At 42.9% G+C, this 18,706-nt stretch overlaps 1 protein-coding gene and 1 long non-coding RNA gene across 4 annotated transcripts in view; one reads left to right on the top strand and one right to left on the bottom strand.

Moving 5' to 3' along the window:
* Positions 1 to 10,249: 10,249 nt before the first annotated feature.
* SPON1 (spondin 1) overlaps positions 10,250 to 18,706 on the bottom strand; it is a 270,634-nt gene continuing 262,177 nt past the window's right edge. The window contains exons 12-17 of one of the 2 annotated variants that reach the window (XR_005020852.1): positions 18,292 to 18,462; positions 18,041 to 18,208; positions 17,011 to 17,175; positions 14,725 to 14,988; positions 12,264 to 13,000; positions 10,250 to 11,464 (exon numbers count right to left, since the gene is read on the bottom strand). Coding sequence is in view for 1 of the 2 variants with exons in the window: in XM_036859677.1 (XP_036715572.1) it covers positions 12,837 to 13,000; positions 14,725 to 14,988; positions 17,011 to 17,175; positions 18,041 to 18,208; positions 18,292 to 18,462 (932 nt within the window). In the remaining variant the exon portion in view is untranslated. Of the gene's footprint in view, positions 13,001 to 14,724; positions 14,989 to 17,010; positions 17,176 to 18,040; positions 18,209 to 18,291; positions 18,463 to 18,706 lie in introns of both variants that reach the window. The other variant, XM_036859677.1, reaches the window with a different exon arrangement.
* LOC118898902 lies at positions 13,008 to 18,407 on the top strand. 2 transcript variants are annotated; one of them, XR_005020854.1, is made up of 3 exons: positions 13,008 to 13,409; positions 14,126 to 14,254; positions 18,331 to 18,407. It is a non-coding gene; the product is annotated as an uncharacterized LOC118898902 (long non-coding RNA). The 2 variants fall into 2 exon arrangements; XR_005020853.1 differs by lacking the exon at positions 18,331 to 18,407 and adding an exon at positions 14,601 to 14,715.

Here is an 18,706-nt window from a genome sequence, read left to right as displayed (position 1 = left end):
TCATTCAAACACTTAAAGGTACTTAACCAGTGACTGCTTATAAAGTTTCAAAGTACTTTTTAGAAAAAAGGCATTTTAATTTTTTTTTAATTTTAATTTTATTGGAGTATAGTTAATTTACAAGGTTGTGTTAGTTTCAGATGTACAGCAAAGTGATTCAGTTACACATACATTTATTCTTTTTTAGATTCTTTTCTCATATAGGTTATTACAGAATACTGAGTAGAGTTCCCTGTGCTATACAGTAGGTCCTTGTTGGTTATCTATCTTACATATAGTAGTGTGTATATGTTCATCCCAAGCTCCTGATTTGTATCTTCCCACCAAGTTTCCCCTTTGGTAGCCATAAGTTTGTTTTTGATACCTGTAAGTCTGTTTCTGTTTTATAAATAAGTTCATTTGTATCATTTAAAAAAAATTAGATTCCACATATGAGTGATATCATATGATATTTGTCTTTCTCTGTCTGAATTACTTCACTTAGTATGATAATCTCTAGGTCTATCCATGTTGCTGCAAATGGCATGATTTCATTCTTTTTTTATGGCTGAATAATATTCCATTGTATATATGTATCACATCTTCTTTATCCATTCCTCTGTCGATGGACCTATAGGTTGCTTCCATGTCTTGGCTTGTAAAATAGCGCTGCAGTGAACATTGGGGTGCATGTATCTTTTCGGATTATGGTTTTCTCTGTGTATATGCCCAGGAGTGGGATTGCTGGATTGTTTTTTAAGGAAACTCCATACTGTTCTCCATAGTAGTTGTACCAGTTTACATTCCCACCAACAGTATAGGAGGGTTCCCTTTTCTCCACATCCTCTCCAGCATTTATTGTTTGTAGACTTTTTGATGATGGCCATTCTGATCGGTGTGAGGTGATACCTCATTGTAGTGTTGATTTGCATTTCTCTAATAATTAGTGACGTTGAGCATCTTTTCATGTGCTTTTTGGCCATCTGTATGTCTTCTTTGGAGAAATGTCTATTTAGGTCTTCTGCCCATTTCTTGATTGGGTTGTATGTGTTTTTTTTGACATGGAGCAGGATGAGCTGTCTGTATATTTTGGAGATTAATCCCTTGTCGGTTGCTTCATTTGCAGATATTTTCATCTCATTCTGTGGGTTGTCTTTTCATTTTGTTTATGGTTTCCTTTGCTTTTAAGTCTAATTAGGTCCCATTTGTTTATTTTTGTTTTTATTTTCATTACTCTATGAGGTGGGTCAAAAAAGATGTTGCTGCGATTTATGTCAAAGAGTGCTCTGCGTATGTTTTCCTCTAAGAGTTTTATAGTATCTGACCTTACATTTAGGTCTTTGATCCATTTTGAGTTTATTTTTGTGTATGGTGTTAAGGAGTGTTCTAATTTCATTCTTTTACATGTAGCTGTCCAGTTTTCCCAGCACCACTTATTGAAGAGACTGTCTTTTCTCCATTGTATATTCTTGTCTCCTTTGTCGTAGATTAATTGACCATACATGCGTGGATTTATTTCTGGGCTTTCTATCCTGTTCCATTGATCTAATATATTTCTGTTTTTGTGCCACTACCATACTATTTTGATGACTGTAGATTTGTAGTATAGTCTGAAGTCAGGGAGCCTGATTCCTCCAGCTCCGTTTTTCTTTCTCAAGATTGTTTTAGCTCTTTGGAGCTTTTTGTGTCTCCATATAAATTAAAAAAATTTTTCATTCTAGTTCTGTGGAAAATACCATTGTAATTTGATAGGGATTGCATTGAATCTGTAGATCGCCTTGGGTAGTATAGTAATTTTGACAATATTGATTCGATCAATCCAAGAACATGGTGTATCTTTCCATCTGTTTGTGTCATCTTCGATTTCTTTCACCAGCATTTTATAGTTTTCAGAGTGCAGGTCTTTTGTCTCCTTAGGTAGGTTTATTCCTAGGTATTTTATTCTTCTTGATGTAATGGTAGATGGGATTGTTTCCTTAATTTGTCCTTCTGATCTTTCGTTGTTAGTGTATAGGAAGATGCAACAGATTTCTGTGTATTAATTTTGTATCCTGCAACTTTACTGAAATCATTGATGAGCCCTAGTAGTTTTCTGGTAGCATCTTTAGATTTTCTATGTGTAGTATCATGTCATCTGCAAACAGTGACTGCTTTACTTCTTCTCCAATTTGGATTCTTTTTATTTCTATTTCTTCTCTGATTGCCATGGCTAGGACTTCCAAAACTATGTTGAATAGAAGTGGTGACAGTGGACATCCTTGCCTTGTTCCTATCTTAGAGGGAATGCTTTCAACTTTTCATCGTTGAGAATGGTGTTAGCTGTGGGCTTGTCATATATGGCCTTTATTAGGTAGGTTGAGGTAGGTTCCCACTGTGCCCACTTTCTGGAGAGTTTTTTCATAAATGGGTGTTGAATTTTGTCAAAAGCTTTTCCTGCATCTATTGAGATCACCATATGGTTTTTATTCTTCAGTTTGTTAATGTGGTGTATCACACTGACTGATTTGCGGATATGGAAAAATCCTTGCATCCCTGGGATAAATCCCACTTGATCTTAGTGTATGATCCTTTTAATGTATTGTTGGATTCGGTTTGCTAATATTTTGGTCAGTATTTTTATGTCTGTGTTCATCAGTGATATTGGCCTGTACTTTTCTTTTTTTGTGGTATCTTTGGTTGTGGTATCAGGGTGATGGTGGCCTCATAGAATGAGTTCAGAAGTGGTCCTTCCTCTGCAGTTTTGAAAGAGTTTCAGAAGGATAGGTGTTAACCCTTCTCTAAATGTTTGATAGAATTCACCTGTGAAGCCATCTGGTCCTGGACTTTTGTTTGTTGGCAGTTTTTATTTTTAATTAATTAATTAATTAATTTTTGGCGTGTTGGGTCTTCATTGCTGTGCGCGGGCTTTCTCTAGTTGCGGCAAGTGGGGACTTCTCTTCGTTTTGGTGTGCGGGCTTCTCATTGTGGTGGCTTCTGTTGTTGTGGAGCATGGGCTCTAGGCACGTGCGCTTCAGTAGTTGCAGCACATGGGCTCAGTAGTTGCGGCTTGTGGGCTCTAGAGTGCAGGCTCAGCTGTTCCGCGGCATGTGAGATCTTCCTGGACCAGGGCTTGAACCTGTGTCCCCTGCACTGGCAGGCGGATTCTTAACCACTGAGCCACCAGGGAAGTCCCTCTTGGGAGTTTTTTAATCACAGTTTCAATTTCAGTATTATGATTGGTCTGTTCATATATTCTTCCTGGTTCAGTCTTGGGAGATTGTTCCTTTCTAAGAAATAGTCCATTTCTTCTAAGTTGTCCATTTTATTGGCATATAGTTGTTTGCAGTAGTCTCTTATGATGTTTTGTGTTTCTGTGGTGTCAGTTTTAACTTCTCCTTTTTCATTTCTAACTTTATTGATTTGAGTCCTCTCCCTTTTTTTCTTGATGAGTCTGGCTGAAGGTTTATCTATTTTGTTTATCTTCTCAAAGAACCAGCTTTTAGTTCATTGATCTTTGCTATTGTTCTCTTCATCTTTATTTCATTTGTTTCTGCTCTGATCTTTATGATTTCTTTCCTTTCAAAACTTTGGGTTTTGCTTGTTCCTCTTTCTCTAGTTACTTTAGGTATAAGGTTAGGTTGTTTATTTGAAGTTTCTCTTGTTTCCTGAGGTAAGATTGTATTGCTATAAACTTCCCTCTTAGAACTGCTTTTGCTGCGTCCCATAGGTTTTGGATCGTTGTGTTTTCGTTGTCATTTTTCTCTAGGTATTTTGTGATATCCTCTTTGATTTCTTCAGTGATCCATTGACTGTTCAGTAACATATTGTGTAGCCTCCATGTGTTTGTGTTTTTTACAGCTTTTTTCCCGTAGTTGACTTCTGATCTCATAGCATTGTGGTCAGAAAAGATGCTTGATATGATTTCAATTTTCTTAAATTTATTGAGGCTTGATTTGTGGCCCACGATGTAATCTGACTTGGAGAATGTTCCATGTGCTCTTGAGAAGAAAGTGGATTCTGCTGTTTTTGGATGGAATGTTCTATAAATATAAATTAAGTCCATTCGGTCTAATGTATCTTTTAAGGCCTGTGTTTCCTTATTGATTTTCTGTCTGGATGATCTGTCCATTGATGAAAGTGGGGTGTTAAAGTCACCCACCATTATTGTGTTACTGTTGATTTATCCTTTTATGGCTGTTAGCATTTGCCTTATATATTGAGGTGCTCCTATGTTGGGTGCATATATATTTACAATTGTCATATCTTGTTCTTGGCTTGATCCCAGGATCTTTATGTACTGTTCTTTTTTGTCTGTTGCAACATTCTTTATTTTAAAGTCTATTTTGTCTGATAATGAGTATTGCCACTCCAGCTTTCTTTTGATTTACATTTTCATGGACACCTTTTTTCCATCCCCTCACTTTCAGTCTGTATGTGTCCCTAGATCTGAAGTGGGTCTCTTGTAGACAGCATATATATGGGTTTGTTTTTGTATCCATTCAGCCAGTCTGTGTCTTTTGGTTGGAGCATTTAATCCATTTACATTAAAGATAATTATCGATATGAAGGTTCTTTTTGCCATTTTGTTAATTGTTTTGGATTTGTTTTTGAAGTCTTTTTCTTCCCTTCCTCTTTTGTCCTCTTTTTTTGTGATTTGATGTCTATCTTTAGTGATGTGTTTAGATTGCTTTTTCTTTTTTTTGTGTGTATTTAACATAGATTTTTGGTTTGTGGTTCCCTTGAGGCTTTGATATAGCAGTCTATATATAAACAAGATTGTTTCAAGTTGCTGATCTTTTCATTTCAAACGCATTTCCGATATCCTGCATTGGTACTCTCCTCATGATTGCTGGTTTTGAAACTATATTTGTGTGTGAATGATTTCCTACCTTTACTTTATGTTTGTCTTTACTGGTGAGCTTTCTCATTCATAATATTCTTGATTCTAGTTGTGGCTTTTTATTTTCTGCCTAGAGAAGTTCCTTTAGTATTTGTTGTAATGCTGGTTTGGTGGTGCTGAACGCTCTTAGCTTTTGCTTGTCTGTAAAACTTTTGATTCTCCGTCGAATCTGAATGAGAGTCTTGCTGGATAGAGGATTGTTGGTTGTAGTTTTTTCCCTTTCATCACTTTAATCGTTTACTCCCTTCTGGCTTGTAGAGTTTCTGCTGAAAAATCAGCTGATAACCTTACGGGGTTTCCCTTGTATGTTATTTGTTGCTTTTCCCTCATTGCTTTTAATATTTTTTTCTTTGTCTTTAATTTTTGTCAATTTGATTAATATGTGTCTTGGCGTGTTCCTCCTTGGGTTTATCTTGTGTGGAACTCTCTGCGCTTCCTGGACTTGAGTGAGTGATTCCTTTCTCATGTTAGGGAAGTTTTCGACTCTAATCTCTTCAAATATTTTCTCAGGCCCCTTCTCTGTCTCTTTTCTGGGACCCCTGTAATGCGAATGTTGGTGTGTTTAATGTTGTCCCAAAGGTCTCTGAGACTGTCCTCATTTATTTTCATTCTTTTTTCCTTATTCTTTTCTGTGGAAATGATTTACACCATTCTGTCTTTCAGCTCACTTATTCATTCTGCCTCAGTTACTCTGCTATTGATTCCTTCTAGTGTATTTTTGATTCCAGTTATTGTATTGTTCATCTCTGTTTGTTCTTTAACTCTTCTAGCTCATTGATAAACCCTGCTTGTAATTTCTCAGTCTGTGCCTCCATTCTTTTTCCAAGATCTTGGATCATCTTTACTATCATTACTGTAAATTATTTTTCAGGTAGGTTGCCTGTCTCCGCCTCATTTAGTTGTTCTTGTGAGTTTTTATCTTGTTCCTTCGTCTGGAATATATTTCTCTGTCGTCTCATTTTGTCTGAGTTTCTTTGTTTGTGGTCTCCTTTCCGCTGGCTGGAGGATCATAGTTCCTCTTGCTTCTGGTGTCTGCCCTCTGGTGGGTGAGGTTGGTCCAGGGGCTTGTGCAGGCTTCCTGGTGGGAGGGACTGCTGCCTGCCCACTGGTGGGTCTCGTCCCTCTGGTGGGCAGAGCCGTGTTAAGGGATGTGTTTATAGGTAGCTGTGAGCTCAGTGTGGCTTTAGGCACCCTGTCTGCTGATGGGTGGGGCTGTGTTCCTATCCTGTTGGTTGTTTGGCCTGAGGTTTTCCAGCACTGGAACCTGAGTAGGGCCAGGCCTTGATGCCAAAATGGCGACCTTCAGGAGAGCTCACACCTATCAGTATTCTCTGGGTCCTCTGCCACTGGTGTCCTTGCCCCCCCCCCGCAGTGAGCCACAGTGGATCCCTGCGTCCCCAGGATACCCTCCAAGACTCGTAAGTAGGTCCAGCCTCGGCTTCTACGGAGTTACTGCTTTGTGCTGGGTCCCAGTGTACGTGAAACCTTGTTTGTGCCCTCCAAGAGTGGAGTCTGTGTTTCCCCCAGTCCTGTGGACCTCCTGCACTCAAGTCCTGCTGGGCTTCAAAGCTAAATGCCTTGGGAATTCCTCCTCCTGATGCTAGACCCTTAGGCTGGGGAGCCTGATGTGGGGCTCAGGACTCTCACTCTTGTGGGAGAACCTCTGTGATATGATTGTTTTCCAGTTTGTGGGTCGCCCATCTGGCAGGCATGGGATTTGATTATGTCATGAAAGTGCCCCTCCTGCTGTCTTGTTGTGGCTTCTAAAAGCATTTTAATTTGAACAGATTTCTTTGTGTAAGGCTTTATTGGGTGTTCTGGGGAATGGATAGATTTCCTTCCTACAAATTATTCAGTGTCTAGTGGAGGAAGATGCAGAGTGACAAAAACAAATGCCGAGAGGGTAGAGTTAAGGCAGAGTGTGAGGAGTGTGCAGAAAGTTCTCAGGTCCAGCAGAAGTGATACTTTATATTCCTCCTAGAAAATCTGAGGGAGCTTAGCTTCTTAATTAGAAGTGATGTTTTCGCTGGAGCCTGACAGATTGGTAGGCTTTGAGGTGGGAAGAGAGGAGAAGAGTGAGGTTTGGAATGGCTGGGGAAAAGCCCGGGCAGAAGCACAGAGCTGGCAGCCTGCAGGGTGTATTCTGGGATTGGAACCTTAATCTAAAAGGATTTTAATGCAGTGGGGAAAAAATTATAGAGTAGACTGGGCTTGGGTTGTGGAGGGCTTTAAATATGATGGCCCTTCTGTATATAATGGGAAACTGCCAAGGTTTCTGAACAGGGAGTGCCCGAATTCAGTCTAGTGTAGTATGGATGATGGAGAAGTATGGATTTAAGGAGGGCTGGTTAGATGAGAGGTTATTGGAATCATGGAATCTGTTCTCTTTCCATTTGTTCTGCTACTTTTGTCTAAGCCCCTCTGTCTCACACCCACGTTATTGTAGTAGTCTGTGAAGTAGTCTTTATTTCCGCTTTGCCCCCACAAAGCCGTTCCTTCAGTACAGTCAAAGGGATCTTTTTTAGACCTAAATTAAATGTTACACTGCTGCTTAAAATCTGTCATCATCTCAACGCACTTGGACGAACATCTGAATCCCTTCCCATAGTGTACAAGGAGACCTTCTGCAGGATCTGTCATCTTCCTGCCTCTCACATTCAAGCTGACTTGCTCTCTCACACCCCAGCACTGGCGGAGTATTTTCCAAATCACTTGTTTCCCTTGACTGTTGCCATTAGCTGTTTCACCCTTTTGCTCCTGGCTTAGGTGCCACCTCAGAGAGCCCTCTTTGACCACCCATTCTAATTCCACACTGCCCTGCATTTACTTCATGACACTTACCCACCTGTGATTATTTTGTCTGTCTTGTCCGACCTGTACCTTAATATCATAAGCTCTGTGAGGGCAGAACTGTGTCTTTTGGGTTTACTGCTTTACCCACTTTGCCTGGCATGTGCAGAAAACCATTTGCTGCATGAATAAGGAGCACAGGCAACCTTCTGGTGATAGAAATAAAATATCTGGTGATTGTGGCAGTTACATACAGGGTTAGTCCAGAAGGCATTGGGGAATGGGGATTGGAGCATGAAAGAAGAGGCAGGGATTAAAAGTGCAGATTTGGAATTGATCTATTTTGAGCTAATGATTTGAGGAGGTGGGAGTGGATTGAGATAGAAAGTGTGTTTGAGAGAAGGTCCAGGGTAACACTTTTGGGGAGAATGAACATTTAGGAAATTAAAAGATTAGAAGGCAGGAAAAAGCCAAGAGAAGCAGCCCATAATTGGAAAGACCCAGGAGACTATTGTCGAGGAAGTTGAAGGGTGGTAAAGAGCTTTGAGTGCTGTGCAAGGATTTGGGGGGTAAGGGGCAGCAGTGCAGGTTTAGAGGTTGCTGATGAGTTTGAGAGATTTGTTTTGGTCAGTCTGCTTGGGGAACCAGATTATAGTGGGTTGTGGTGTGATTGGAGGAAAAGGAAGTGGGGGAAGTAAGTTTGGGTTACTACTCGTGGAAATTCTGTGGCAAAGTCAGAGGGTGATGGGGCAGTTGAATTGCTTGACAGGGTAGGATGTTAGAGGCATAAGAAGAAGAGCCAGTGCAGGGCACTCAGTCATAGATACGTAGGTATGCAAGTCTGGAAGCAGCTATTACTGTTTAGGTACATAAGCATTTGAGAGATTCAAAAGCTTGTGGTTTGTAGGTGACCTCCCTTTCTGACTGCTGGTGAGTGAGAATGGCATCGTGCAGTGCTGCTCAGACTGAGGTAAAGGTCCAGTTTAAAAAAATTTTAACCTTCACCATCGTGGAATGATATAATTAACTAATGTAATACAAAAAATGAACTGTTAGAAACATAATCATACTCTCGGATATTGTGGCAATATCAAATTACTGTAAAAGTTTCTGAATGCTTTTAATTTCTGTCTCTCATTGTAGGATGGTAACGAACAGTTTGTGGATGCTCCCAGGCTGCAGTGTCTCTTTCAGTGGCACTAATGTAGTGGGTGAGGGAGCAGGAGATCCAAGTATTTTTCCTGAGTGGCCCATCTGAGTTCTTAGATGGGCTAGTAAGTTCCAGGTTAAGATCACCCAGTAGGAGTCGCATGCTAACACTAGCAAAAAGTAGAGACTCTACTTTTATAAACTCCAAGTGTAGTAAATAAGTCAGTAGTCTTGAATAAGATGTTGGCCCCTTTCCCTTCTAATACTTAAAATTACTTGAAGTAAAGGAAAACTGTTTAAACACATAACAGTTAAACTATGAGGATTACTACCTTAAATATGAGTACTATTAAAATACGAGAACTTTTACCAATCAGTTCTAAAGCCAGGAAGTAGTTAAGCACATATTCTGAGTTTTATGAAGAATTCAGAGCAATATGAGAAAGTGATAATGATAGATAATGAATGCTATCTCCCATTATGACATTATGTTGAGTGAAAAGTTGCATTTTGCTCTGATGATAGCTGGGTAAAAGTATTGCATGTGTATTTTATTTGTCAGGACACTTACAGTCATAAGTGGTAGAAATGCAGCTCAAGCCAGCTTCAGCACAAAGTGGGCATTTCTTGGTTTATGAGGAAGTAGGGGACTGGCGGGGTAAAACACATTCAGTGAAACTACTGCCAGGTTACCATCAGGACTCCCTCTGAAGATGGGAACTGGCTAATTGTGGAGGTGGGGTAGAGAAATCCTTCAGTGTACGAAAGCTTGTGACCAAGCCTGAGGCCAGAAAAGGTAAAATAACAGCAGTGGTTTGAACCCAGGCTACCCATGCTTAACCGTTGTACAACTTCTTCCTCTGCCCGACAGAGCGTACTGACAGTGTTTCTAAAGCAGGCATGCCATTATTTAAATTTGACATTTTAGTACAGATCTTTTGCTCACAGATTTCAAAGGATTTAAATTGAAAAATTTGTCTTCATGCTCACTAGCATTCAGCTGCTATTTATAGTTTGTTACAGTATCTCACTCTTTTTCAAAAGGGACTATTTTAATTCATTCTCCCTGCTTTGGGCAATATGAAAAACAAAATGAATTGTCTGTTATGAAAATTAATAGCACCAAAGAGTGCAATGTCTTGTCTTCCGTGATTCTGTGTTGTATTTAGAGATTAAACATTTATGTTTAGTTTTATCTGGACAATGCTGTCCATTTCTTTAGGATATAAATATTTAACTCGGGGGGGAAAAGACTGCACAGTCCTAGTACAGTTTAATATTTAACTCCTTTAAACTGAAACATGGGCTGTTAGGTCACAGAAATAATTTGACATTGCGAATTTTTGTCTTGCCGTTTTAGCCGTGGACTTGACCTGGACTAAGTTTCTGGAGAATTGTTGTCATGTGAGAATGTGTAATGTATCCTTACTTCCTGGAAGAAGTACACAGACCTTGACTATGCCTAAAACACGTTTAATACACAAAGTTCAAATTAAAAACAGCACAGAATTGTTTAACTTTTTCAGTTCTGGGTCTGAAGAAGCCCAGGCTTTATTCTTATTTGCTACAACAGATTTCCTTCAAATAATGCATTGGCAAGGTGACAGGTGAGTGACCCCATGTCTGGTTGGGGAATATATCTCTGAACTTATTTTCATCTTAAAATGTGGATGTAAATTGGAGTCCAAGTGGTTTGGCATTGATAAAAAAAAATATACACAATTATAGTTGTTCTTTATATGGCAATTTTTAACTGGGTGTCTTATGATCTATTTACTATCTCAGGTATCTCAAGTCCAAACAAATTTCATTTTTGTAGTAAAAAGTCTTTATTTCCAAAAGGATTGGTTAGCCAGAGAAACTATAAACCACCTAACACAAGACTTTGGTAAGAAAGAGATTTGATGTTTCTTAAAAATTCCCCCTTGCAAACAAAAAAGAATTAACACTTACTTATGTAACAAGAAACATGTTACCCATTCTCAGCCATTAACCAGTTGCCTGCTTTCAAGTCTCCAAAATTTGGATTAAAAGTGGGACCAAATAAGAACATGAGATACTAGGGTGGCTTGTCCTTAGAGTTACTTAGGAATTGCCATTATATGGAACTTTGATGATTTTCATGGGTTGAGAGGAAGGATGCGTCTGGGTAGCTAAGAGTAATGTTGCAAAAGCGAGCAGATTCTGTATCAGGACTTTTTTTTTGTCCAAGTAGAAATTAAACTTCTTATTTCTTTAAATTTTGTGCTGCGTTGTGGGAGGAGAAAGCGGTTCACTTAAGGATTAAAAAAATAATGTTGGAAACAACTCAAACCTCCAGAAAGCTCAGGAATGTTAATAGTGGTCCCTCCAGAATGAGGGTGCAAAAGGCATATCTTTTGCTGCCTCTGATTGAAATGGAAACAATTGTTAAAAAGACCCAACCTTCTGAACACTGAATTAGTTTAAAACTAAAACACAAAAGACAGACCCAATGAGTTTTTTATTGAACAGTCTCTCTTGTGTTAAAGAAAATAGTACAGATTCAAGGCTATAGCATATATATATATATATGTTGTGTTTGGAATATCCTGATGTGTTTAATGCAGATTCTTAAAGTAGTGTATTCAAAGCAACGTATGCATCTCATCCATGGTACATATTTGGATTAAGCACGATAAAGAAGGCCTGCAACAGAAATGAAACAGTAATTTTAACAAAGAATGAGTAACAACTGCTGATGGACTCAACTCGGTAAAATGACCTTTTACACTAATCCTTGATAGTCAGTCTCCCTGAATTTGGTGTGCTTATGAGTGCTCGGAAGGGGATGGGAAACCGTGATCTTGCCTATGGTTGTGTCTGTCAGAGGACCAGACCCCTGGTGTGGAGGGCTGACGTAGGTTTGACTTCCCACCAGATTTTACGGCCAAGCTTGATTCTGCAACATTCCTTTCTCCCTAGATTTGTCGTCTGTTTTTCTTGGCCTCTGAAACACTTTTTCTATGTGTAAAATTTTAGGACTTAAGAAACCCTTTCAAGTACAGAGAGAGATAGTATTTATTTCTGTTGAAGGAATGGCTTGGTGGGCTGCGGACAGATTTAACAAAATGTTTGCATAACTGAAAAAATGTTTTCTTGTTAGAAACTGGTTTGAGAACTTAAAAGTCTGTGTCAGAAGATTTTAAAAACTCAGGTTTGGGACTGCTATAGAGGCTAGTTTTGCTGCCTTGGCCTTGGTTCTAGTAAGGATCTAACATCAGAAGGTTCATAAGGCTGACTTCCTAAGAGAATTGTGTCCAAAAAACCCCCAAAAAAGAAGGGAAAAATGATTTCTAGACTTAGTACCTTTTACCTCAGTTGTAAGAACTGGTTACCTTATGTTCAAATAAAGCAGCCATCATTTCTTTCCTCTGGGGCATCAAGAACCAATATTAGGGGTTGAGATACATACGAATTTCTCAGTGAAAGAAGAAAAGCCACCCACCATCAATCAGTGCTTCTCTTCATGTCTGCCAGCTGTTTTCCCCAAGAACTGTTGATGACTGAGGAGACTCAACAACGGGCCCTAAAGTTCCACTAAATGAGAAGAGACGAGCAAACAATAGTTTCCCGCAAGAGGGAGCAGGCCAGACGAGAATGAGGGGAATCTGCACTCCCCCTGACGGGGACTGTCTCCCCCATGCTGCGCCCCAGCACCAGGCACAGAGTCATCTGCAGACAGTTGCCTCTCCATGTGCAGGAGGCCGGGGTCTCTTTCCTGCCACCCAGGTGGGTGCTCCAGAGGGACACGTTTCCATTCAGTACAGGTGGCTGACACTACTTGTGCTGGATGAGGGCTGGCTGAGGATGAGGGAGCACCCCCTCAGTCTGTGCCCACCAAGAAGTGTACAGAAGGATGTCCCTGGCATCCACAAGACTACTGGGCAGACCACACTGCAGAAATGAAAACTAGTGTACACGATTTAAATTGCCTTAAACAAACAAGCAAACAAACAATCCAGCCATTGGTGACTCTGGGGGGGGTCTAGAGTGCAGCCCTGGGAAACGTGTACCCTTGTTAACACGGGTGGACATGGCATGCTCTGATCTCCTTCTTGTCTTTGCAGCTGGTAAACTGGGAGCTTTTGAACCTTTTCTTTACGGTCATGTAGCGTTCCTGGATCCCGCCTCCACACAGTTTGGTGCATTCTGACCAGGCTGTCCATGGGCGCATCCTGCAGCCTGAAAGCATGAGAAGACCTGGTTAGGCCAGCAGACACAAGGGAAAGAACAAGGAAGCTGAACTCTAGTAAACAGCTGTCAAACTTAGTTAGTTGTCTGGGCTTTTCTGCTCTTGTATGTAACGATTTGTTGAATTAAATAATGGCTAGAGTCCTTATTAGGGACTGTTAGCTTATATGTGACAGACTGCAAAAATTGGCCATAAATACTTTGCAGCTCTTCCCCATCAAGGGGCAGAGTCTGCTTCTCCACCTCTTGAATCTGGGCTTGGCTCTATGACTTGCTTTTGGCCAATGGGACATGAGCAAGCATGGCTTGAAAAAAGTTGTCGGGAACCTTTCCACCACTATGTAAGCAAGCCTGGCTATCTGCTGGAGAGACCACGTGGAGAGAGGCTCCAGAAACACAGGTGAGGCCAATCTAGACCTTCCAGCCCCAACTGAGCCACCACCTGGCAGTAGCGACTTGAGAGCCTAAGCTAGATGCCAGAAGAATCAGCCAGCTGAGTCAGGCCAAGTCGCTGCCCTACAGAATCATGTTAATTTCATTTGTTTTGGGGTGACTGGTTAATGCTGCAGCCACTCAAGGAGCAGTTAACCACTCACTCTTATGCTTTGCTCCCCCAAGTACTTAGCCTCTCCAGTACTAAGTTAACTCAGGTATAATTGATTATTTTTCCCGTGTAAATAGACATGACTTTCTCAAAGAAAACTTCCCTGACCCCAATATTAGGTTAGATCTTTAAAAAAAAAGTGCTTCCATAGCACTCTATACATTACTCCATTGTAGATCCAATTAATAACATTTATGATTATCCAGTCAATACTACACTGAGTTTTATGTCATAGTGCCTGCCTGGCACATAGTTGGGCATAATGTTTGTTGACTGGCCAACTGACCACCATGTGCAATAGACAACATTTTGATATGGGAACAGCTCCCTAGTGGAAAGATGATAGTGAACTTCAGGTAGCTCCGCATATCTGCACTTCTCTAGTCCTAGATGGAGGTGTAATGTCTTAAGGAAGAGAAGAGAAAAGAAAAAGGGGTAATTTGAGCTGCACCTTTAAAAATAGAAACCCATTAACCTTCACTTATATGCGGCACCTTCCTTACCCACTCCAGGGAATCCAAAGACCATCAATTGGCCTGGACCCAAGACTGACCGTGGATCTTCCCAACTACCATTTCATCATTTTGCTGATGATATTGCACTCTTGGCTTGGATCAGCTTATTCAGCAGTGAAGCTCTAGGTGGGATTTGTGTTTTTTGTTTGTTTGTTTTTTTTTTTAAGTCCTGGAACTCCTTCAGTTATGCAGGAGGAGTGGGACACATAATCTCTCTCCTGGGCTACAGAGAAAACTTAACCAGCCTCTGTGCCTCTGTTTTTGCCACCGCCAAACCACTCAGCACAGGCCTGTTAAAGTCATGCTGTTGCTTAAAACCTTCACCTACAGAATCAAGTCATCAGCAGGCCTTTCATGGTCTGGTCCCTACCCTACCTCTCCAGCTTGGTTTCCTGCCTCCCCTCTGCCATACTCTGTGTTCCTTCTGCCTTCCACTTACTACTTGAACATACCTTGCTCTTTGGTATCTCAGTGCCATTGTAATGACTACTCCTGCTGCCTGGGATGCCCTTGTTTTACTGGCAAACTCCTACAAGTTCTTTCAGACCACTCTGCTTTGACATCTCCCTGAACGCCAGCCTCACACTTGGCAGTACCTGGAAACTGGTCCCCATCGGACTCCTCCCTCAGCTGCTCACTCCTCCGGCTCTCTCGGGCCTCCCTCCAGCGCAGCTTCTGGATGGATGGATTTCGGAGGCATTTCCGGATGCGGCACTTTTTCCGCTGCACAGTCTCCGGGCAGGGTGCACCTCCAAACTGAGGCTCCATTTGGATCATGCGGGTTCGAATCATGTGGCCTTTCCCACATGACTTGTTACATTCCGACCATTGGGACCACTCGGTGAGCTCACAGTCAATGGCTGGCAAGACACAGATGGGCGTGAGTGTATCTCATGTCTGAAACAAGATATGGTCACTTATACTCTCCTTTGAACATCTCAACACAAGCCTATGGGAAATGCAAAGCAGGTGCTGTTACCCCATTTTACAGAAGAAGAAACTGAGGCTCCAAGAGACAGACTGACTTTATCCAGCCCACACGGTTGGTAAGCAGTAGATGCAGGACTGGTGCCCAGATCAATATCCACATGCTATGCCCTCTTTATGATTTGAGAAGGCTTTTGGGGGAACCTTGAAGATTAGTTCAAAGCCTCTTGCCTTGCTCTCTAAGCTTCTAGAATATTGTCCAAGTAGCCTCAAGTGGCACAGACTAGCTTCCCACAGCCAAGGACCCTGATTTTCTGAGGGAAGGCACAGTTCACTGGTGCCATTTTCCAGAGCTGCCCCCGTGGACTAATACTAAGGACATTGTGACTTTTGCAGTAAGACCCAGTCAGTGTCTCTTGTTCTCGATATCATCCTGGGTCTTATATATGGCACTCTGCAAAAAACACAGGAGTCAGAAATAGGAAATTCAGTAGAGAAGAGAGGCAGTAGCAAGTGGTGTCATGGTTTATCATGGTAAGAGATCCAGCAAAGTCTTCTCATTAAGCCAGCATCTCACAAATGTGGACGAAAGATAACCCATTAGAGTGATTCTCAGGATGCTTCCTAGGAGGGCAAATGATTTCCACCAAACTCCGCTTCCCTTGCAAAGTGAGGGCCCGGCTGGATGGATCTAGGAAAAACTCATTTTGTTCATGGTCTTAGGCCTTTTCTCCCTATGGGAGCTCAGGCAGCTTTCCCATCTGCAGCATGGGGATAATGTTATTTTTCTCATTAGGTTGTGAGAATTAAGTGAAGTAATGCTCTCAGCCCAGTTTCTGGCCCACAGTTAAGTGTTCCATAAATGTTCTTTTCCTTCTCCCTTCATTCACTGGACCCTGTGGATATAGAGTTTTGTTTAAGTCAGTAACAGTGTCTCAGAACATTCTGGAGCCCCAGCTCTGGTGAGCTGTGTTGAACACGGGGTAGATCTTAGTAAAAGCCCCAGGCTTTGTTTAATTTGATGGTCTGGGTCATCTCCACACATGACTTTGGCTAAAACAGTTCAGGAACTGTAATATGTAACATTGGTGGAGGTCTGCACTTCCCGAGTCCAGTGCTCGGCACTTGGTACCAATTACGTGGTTTAATTCTCAGAGCAACCTAGGAAGTTTTTCTCACTATTTCACAGATGAGGGACAGGGATGCTAAGTAATGTGCTGCAGTTTATGCAGCCAGTAAGGGACAGAGCTGGGATCTGTCCCCGGGCAGGCAGCCTGCGTAAGGGGACGAAGCACGGAAGGCTGCAAGTGCATTTCAGAGAAAGCCAGAAAACAGATCTTAGCAAGTGTGTCTGACTTTCCACCACCTGAAAGGGAAGCTCTCATGGAAGACTAGCCAGAAAAATGGGCTCTCTCCTTGGAAATTAGTCCCCAGATAATAAACTCACCCTCATCTCCTCTCAAATCTCTGTGAGATTTGAGAGGAGATGAGGGTGGGCATGGAGCTTTTGAGCTTGTTGACTTGCTGGCCTGTCTTCTTATCAAGGCTGCAGAGGTGCAGGAGTCACTGGTTTAAAGTCTGCCCTTTGGTCATGGGTAAATAAACTGGTCACAGGGAGGAGGAATAGAATTAAAAGGCTTGGAAAACCCCATGGGTCAGACAGGCCTCTAACTTGGGGCGGGGGGTGGTGGAGAACTATGAAATAAGTTTCATCGAGCCTGTGCTGTTTTCCATCTAAGTCTCCTGTTTAGACTTCACAGCCATTTACAATTTGGGTGTTTTGTAGATGGTTAGTGGGATCCCCTTTTACTACTGAGAAGATTGAGAGTTTAAATAACTTTACTAACACAGAGATCCAGGGCCCAGCAAAGAGTCATAACTGTACGACCTAGCCCAGGGCTGGTTAGCAGGAGGAGAGGAGAGGAGAGGTGGCTTCCAGGAGCTCCAGGACTTACGGCATTCGGGCAGCATGCACTTTTCCACTTGCTCCAGCTCCTCATTACAGTCCCCGAGTTCGGCCAGAGACTTGAGCATCCGCTGGCGGGTGCGCATGCCCTTCCCACAGGTCACGCTGCAGTCGCTCCACTCGGACCACGGGGACAGCAAGCAGGGGATGGTGTCTAGACCAAGAGCCAGGTTTGCCCCTGAGAACAGGCTCCCTTTCTTTGATCTGGTGCCCCGTACCCTTTGTCCCCCACTGAGGCCCCTTGACTAAAGTGAAATTGGCCAATGGGTTCAGATAACCGAAGTGACCCCCCTGGAACCAGGAGTGGCTCCACAGGCCACTACCTGCTGCTCTTGTCACTCTGTTGCATCTCCTCTGATCCAGCTGATGCTCATGATGTGGCTCAGTAATATGAATACACAAGTCCCCACCTGAAGCACCCGTGAGGGTCTGAGTAAGATCTTACTAGAGACAGAAACATCCCACGTGCCCCAAGAACCGTGCACTAAAAGATAGGCTCAATGGTGCGTTTTTGGACACTTTGGTGCTGAAATCGCTAGAATGTGTATGTACTTGGGTGCGTGTGTACATCTGTGTAGTGATGTGTGGGCCTATGTGCATCTGTGCGTAGAGCAGGGGTTGTAATGCTTTATGGGGCCACAGGCAAGTCCAACATAGAACAAGAATGAGGGGGTCTGTGATGACTTGAGGAATGTACAACCTGCCTACATGTACTCTTCCCCCCCTCCAAAAAAAAGATACTATGGGGCCCTATAAAACACAGCTACAGGTGAATTCTATCCAGAGGCCACCAGTTTGCCACCCCAGCATTGCTCAGAATGCCTCTCAAAGGAGGCCACTCTCTCTGCGTCTGGATGATGTCCTCACACCTATAGCTCTCATCTTGCACCTAGAAGTGCCCTGCAAGGATTGGCGGGGGGGGGGGGGGGTCCATATTTCCTCTTGCACCTGCCCAGCCTTGACGGTGGTAATAGTAAGGGCTGCTGTGGTCCTCTGTCCCCTCTCCCACGCCCACTCACGGCACTCGGGCATCATGCACTTCTCTGCCTGAGACGTCTCAGCCTTGCACATGGAGCCGTCCGCCGGGCTCATCTTGACCATGCGGTGCCGCTTCTTCATGCCCATCCCGCAGGTGGCGCTGCACTCGTCCCACTCGCCCCACTCAGTCATCAGGCAGCTGCTGGGAGCTGGGGAGTCCTGCAGTGTTTAGCGTCGCCTTGGCAGCCTCAGGAGCCCCGCGCCCGCCCCTCCCGCCCGGCACCCCACTCACAGCACTCCTCGTTGACCGTGCACTTCTCCGTCTCCTCAGTGGGCAGCGTGCACACGGAGCCGTCCTCCGGGAACTGCTTCACGTACCTCTCCCGGGATCGCATGCCAGTGCCGCAGGAGATGCTGCAGGGCGACCAGGTGATCCACTCGGACATGGTGCAGGTGGAGCCGTCTGCAACATAGAAGCAGATACTGCAGACCGGGCGCCACGACGCCGGGATCCACACGACCAACCGAACTCCCCAAAGGCGGGCATCAAGAAGGCCAGCTGGCATTCAGGGGCAGTTAGGCAATTGAGGATGGAAGTCAACATAAAAGGCACACATCTTTAAACTAGGAATTGTTCTTTAAAGGAAATGCCTTTTTCCAGGTGCACGGAGCACTCGGGATTACTCATTGTCTCATGACAACACATT

Source organism: Balaenoptera musculus, chromosome 8 (genome assembly GCF_009873245.2).
Source record: "Balaenoptera musculus isolate JJ_BM4_2016_0621 chromosome 8, mBalMus1.pri.v3, whole genome shotgun sequence".
NCBI lineage: Eukaryota > Metazoa > Chordata > Mammalia > Artiodactyla > Balaenopteridae > Balaenoptera > Balaenoptera musculus.
This window is presented reverse-complemented; position numbering and strand designations above follow the sequence as displayed.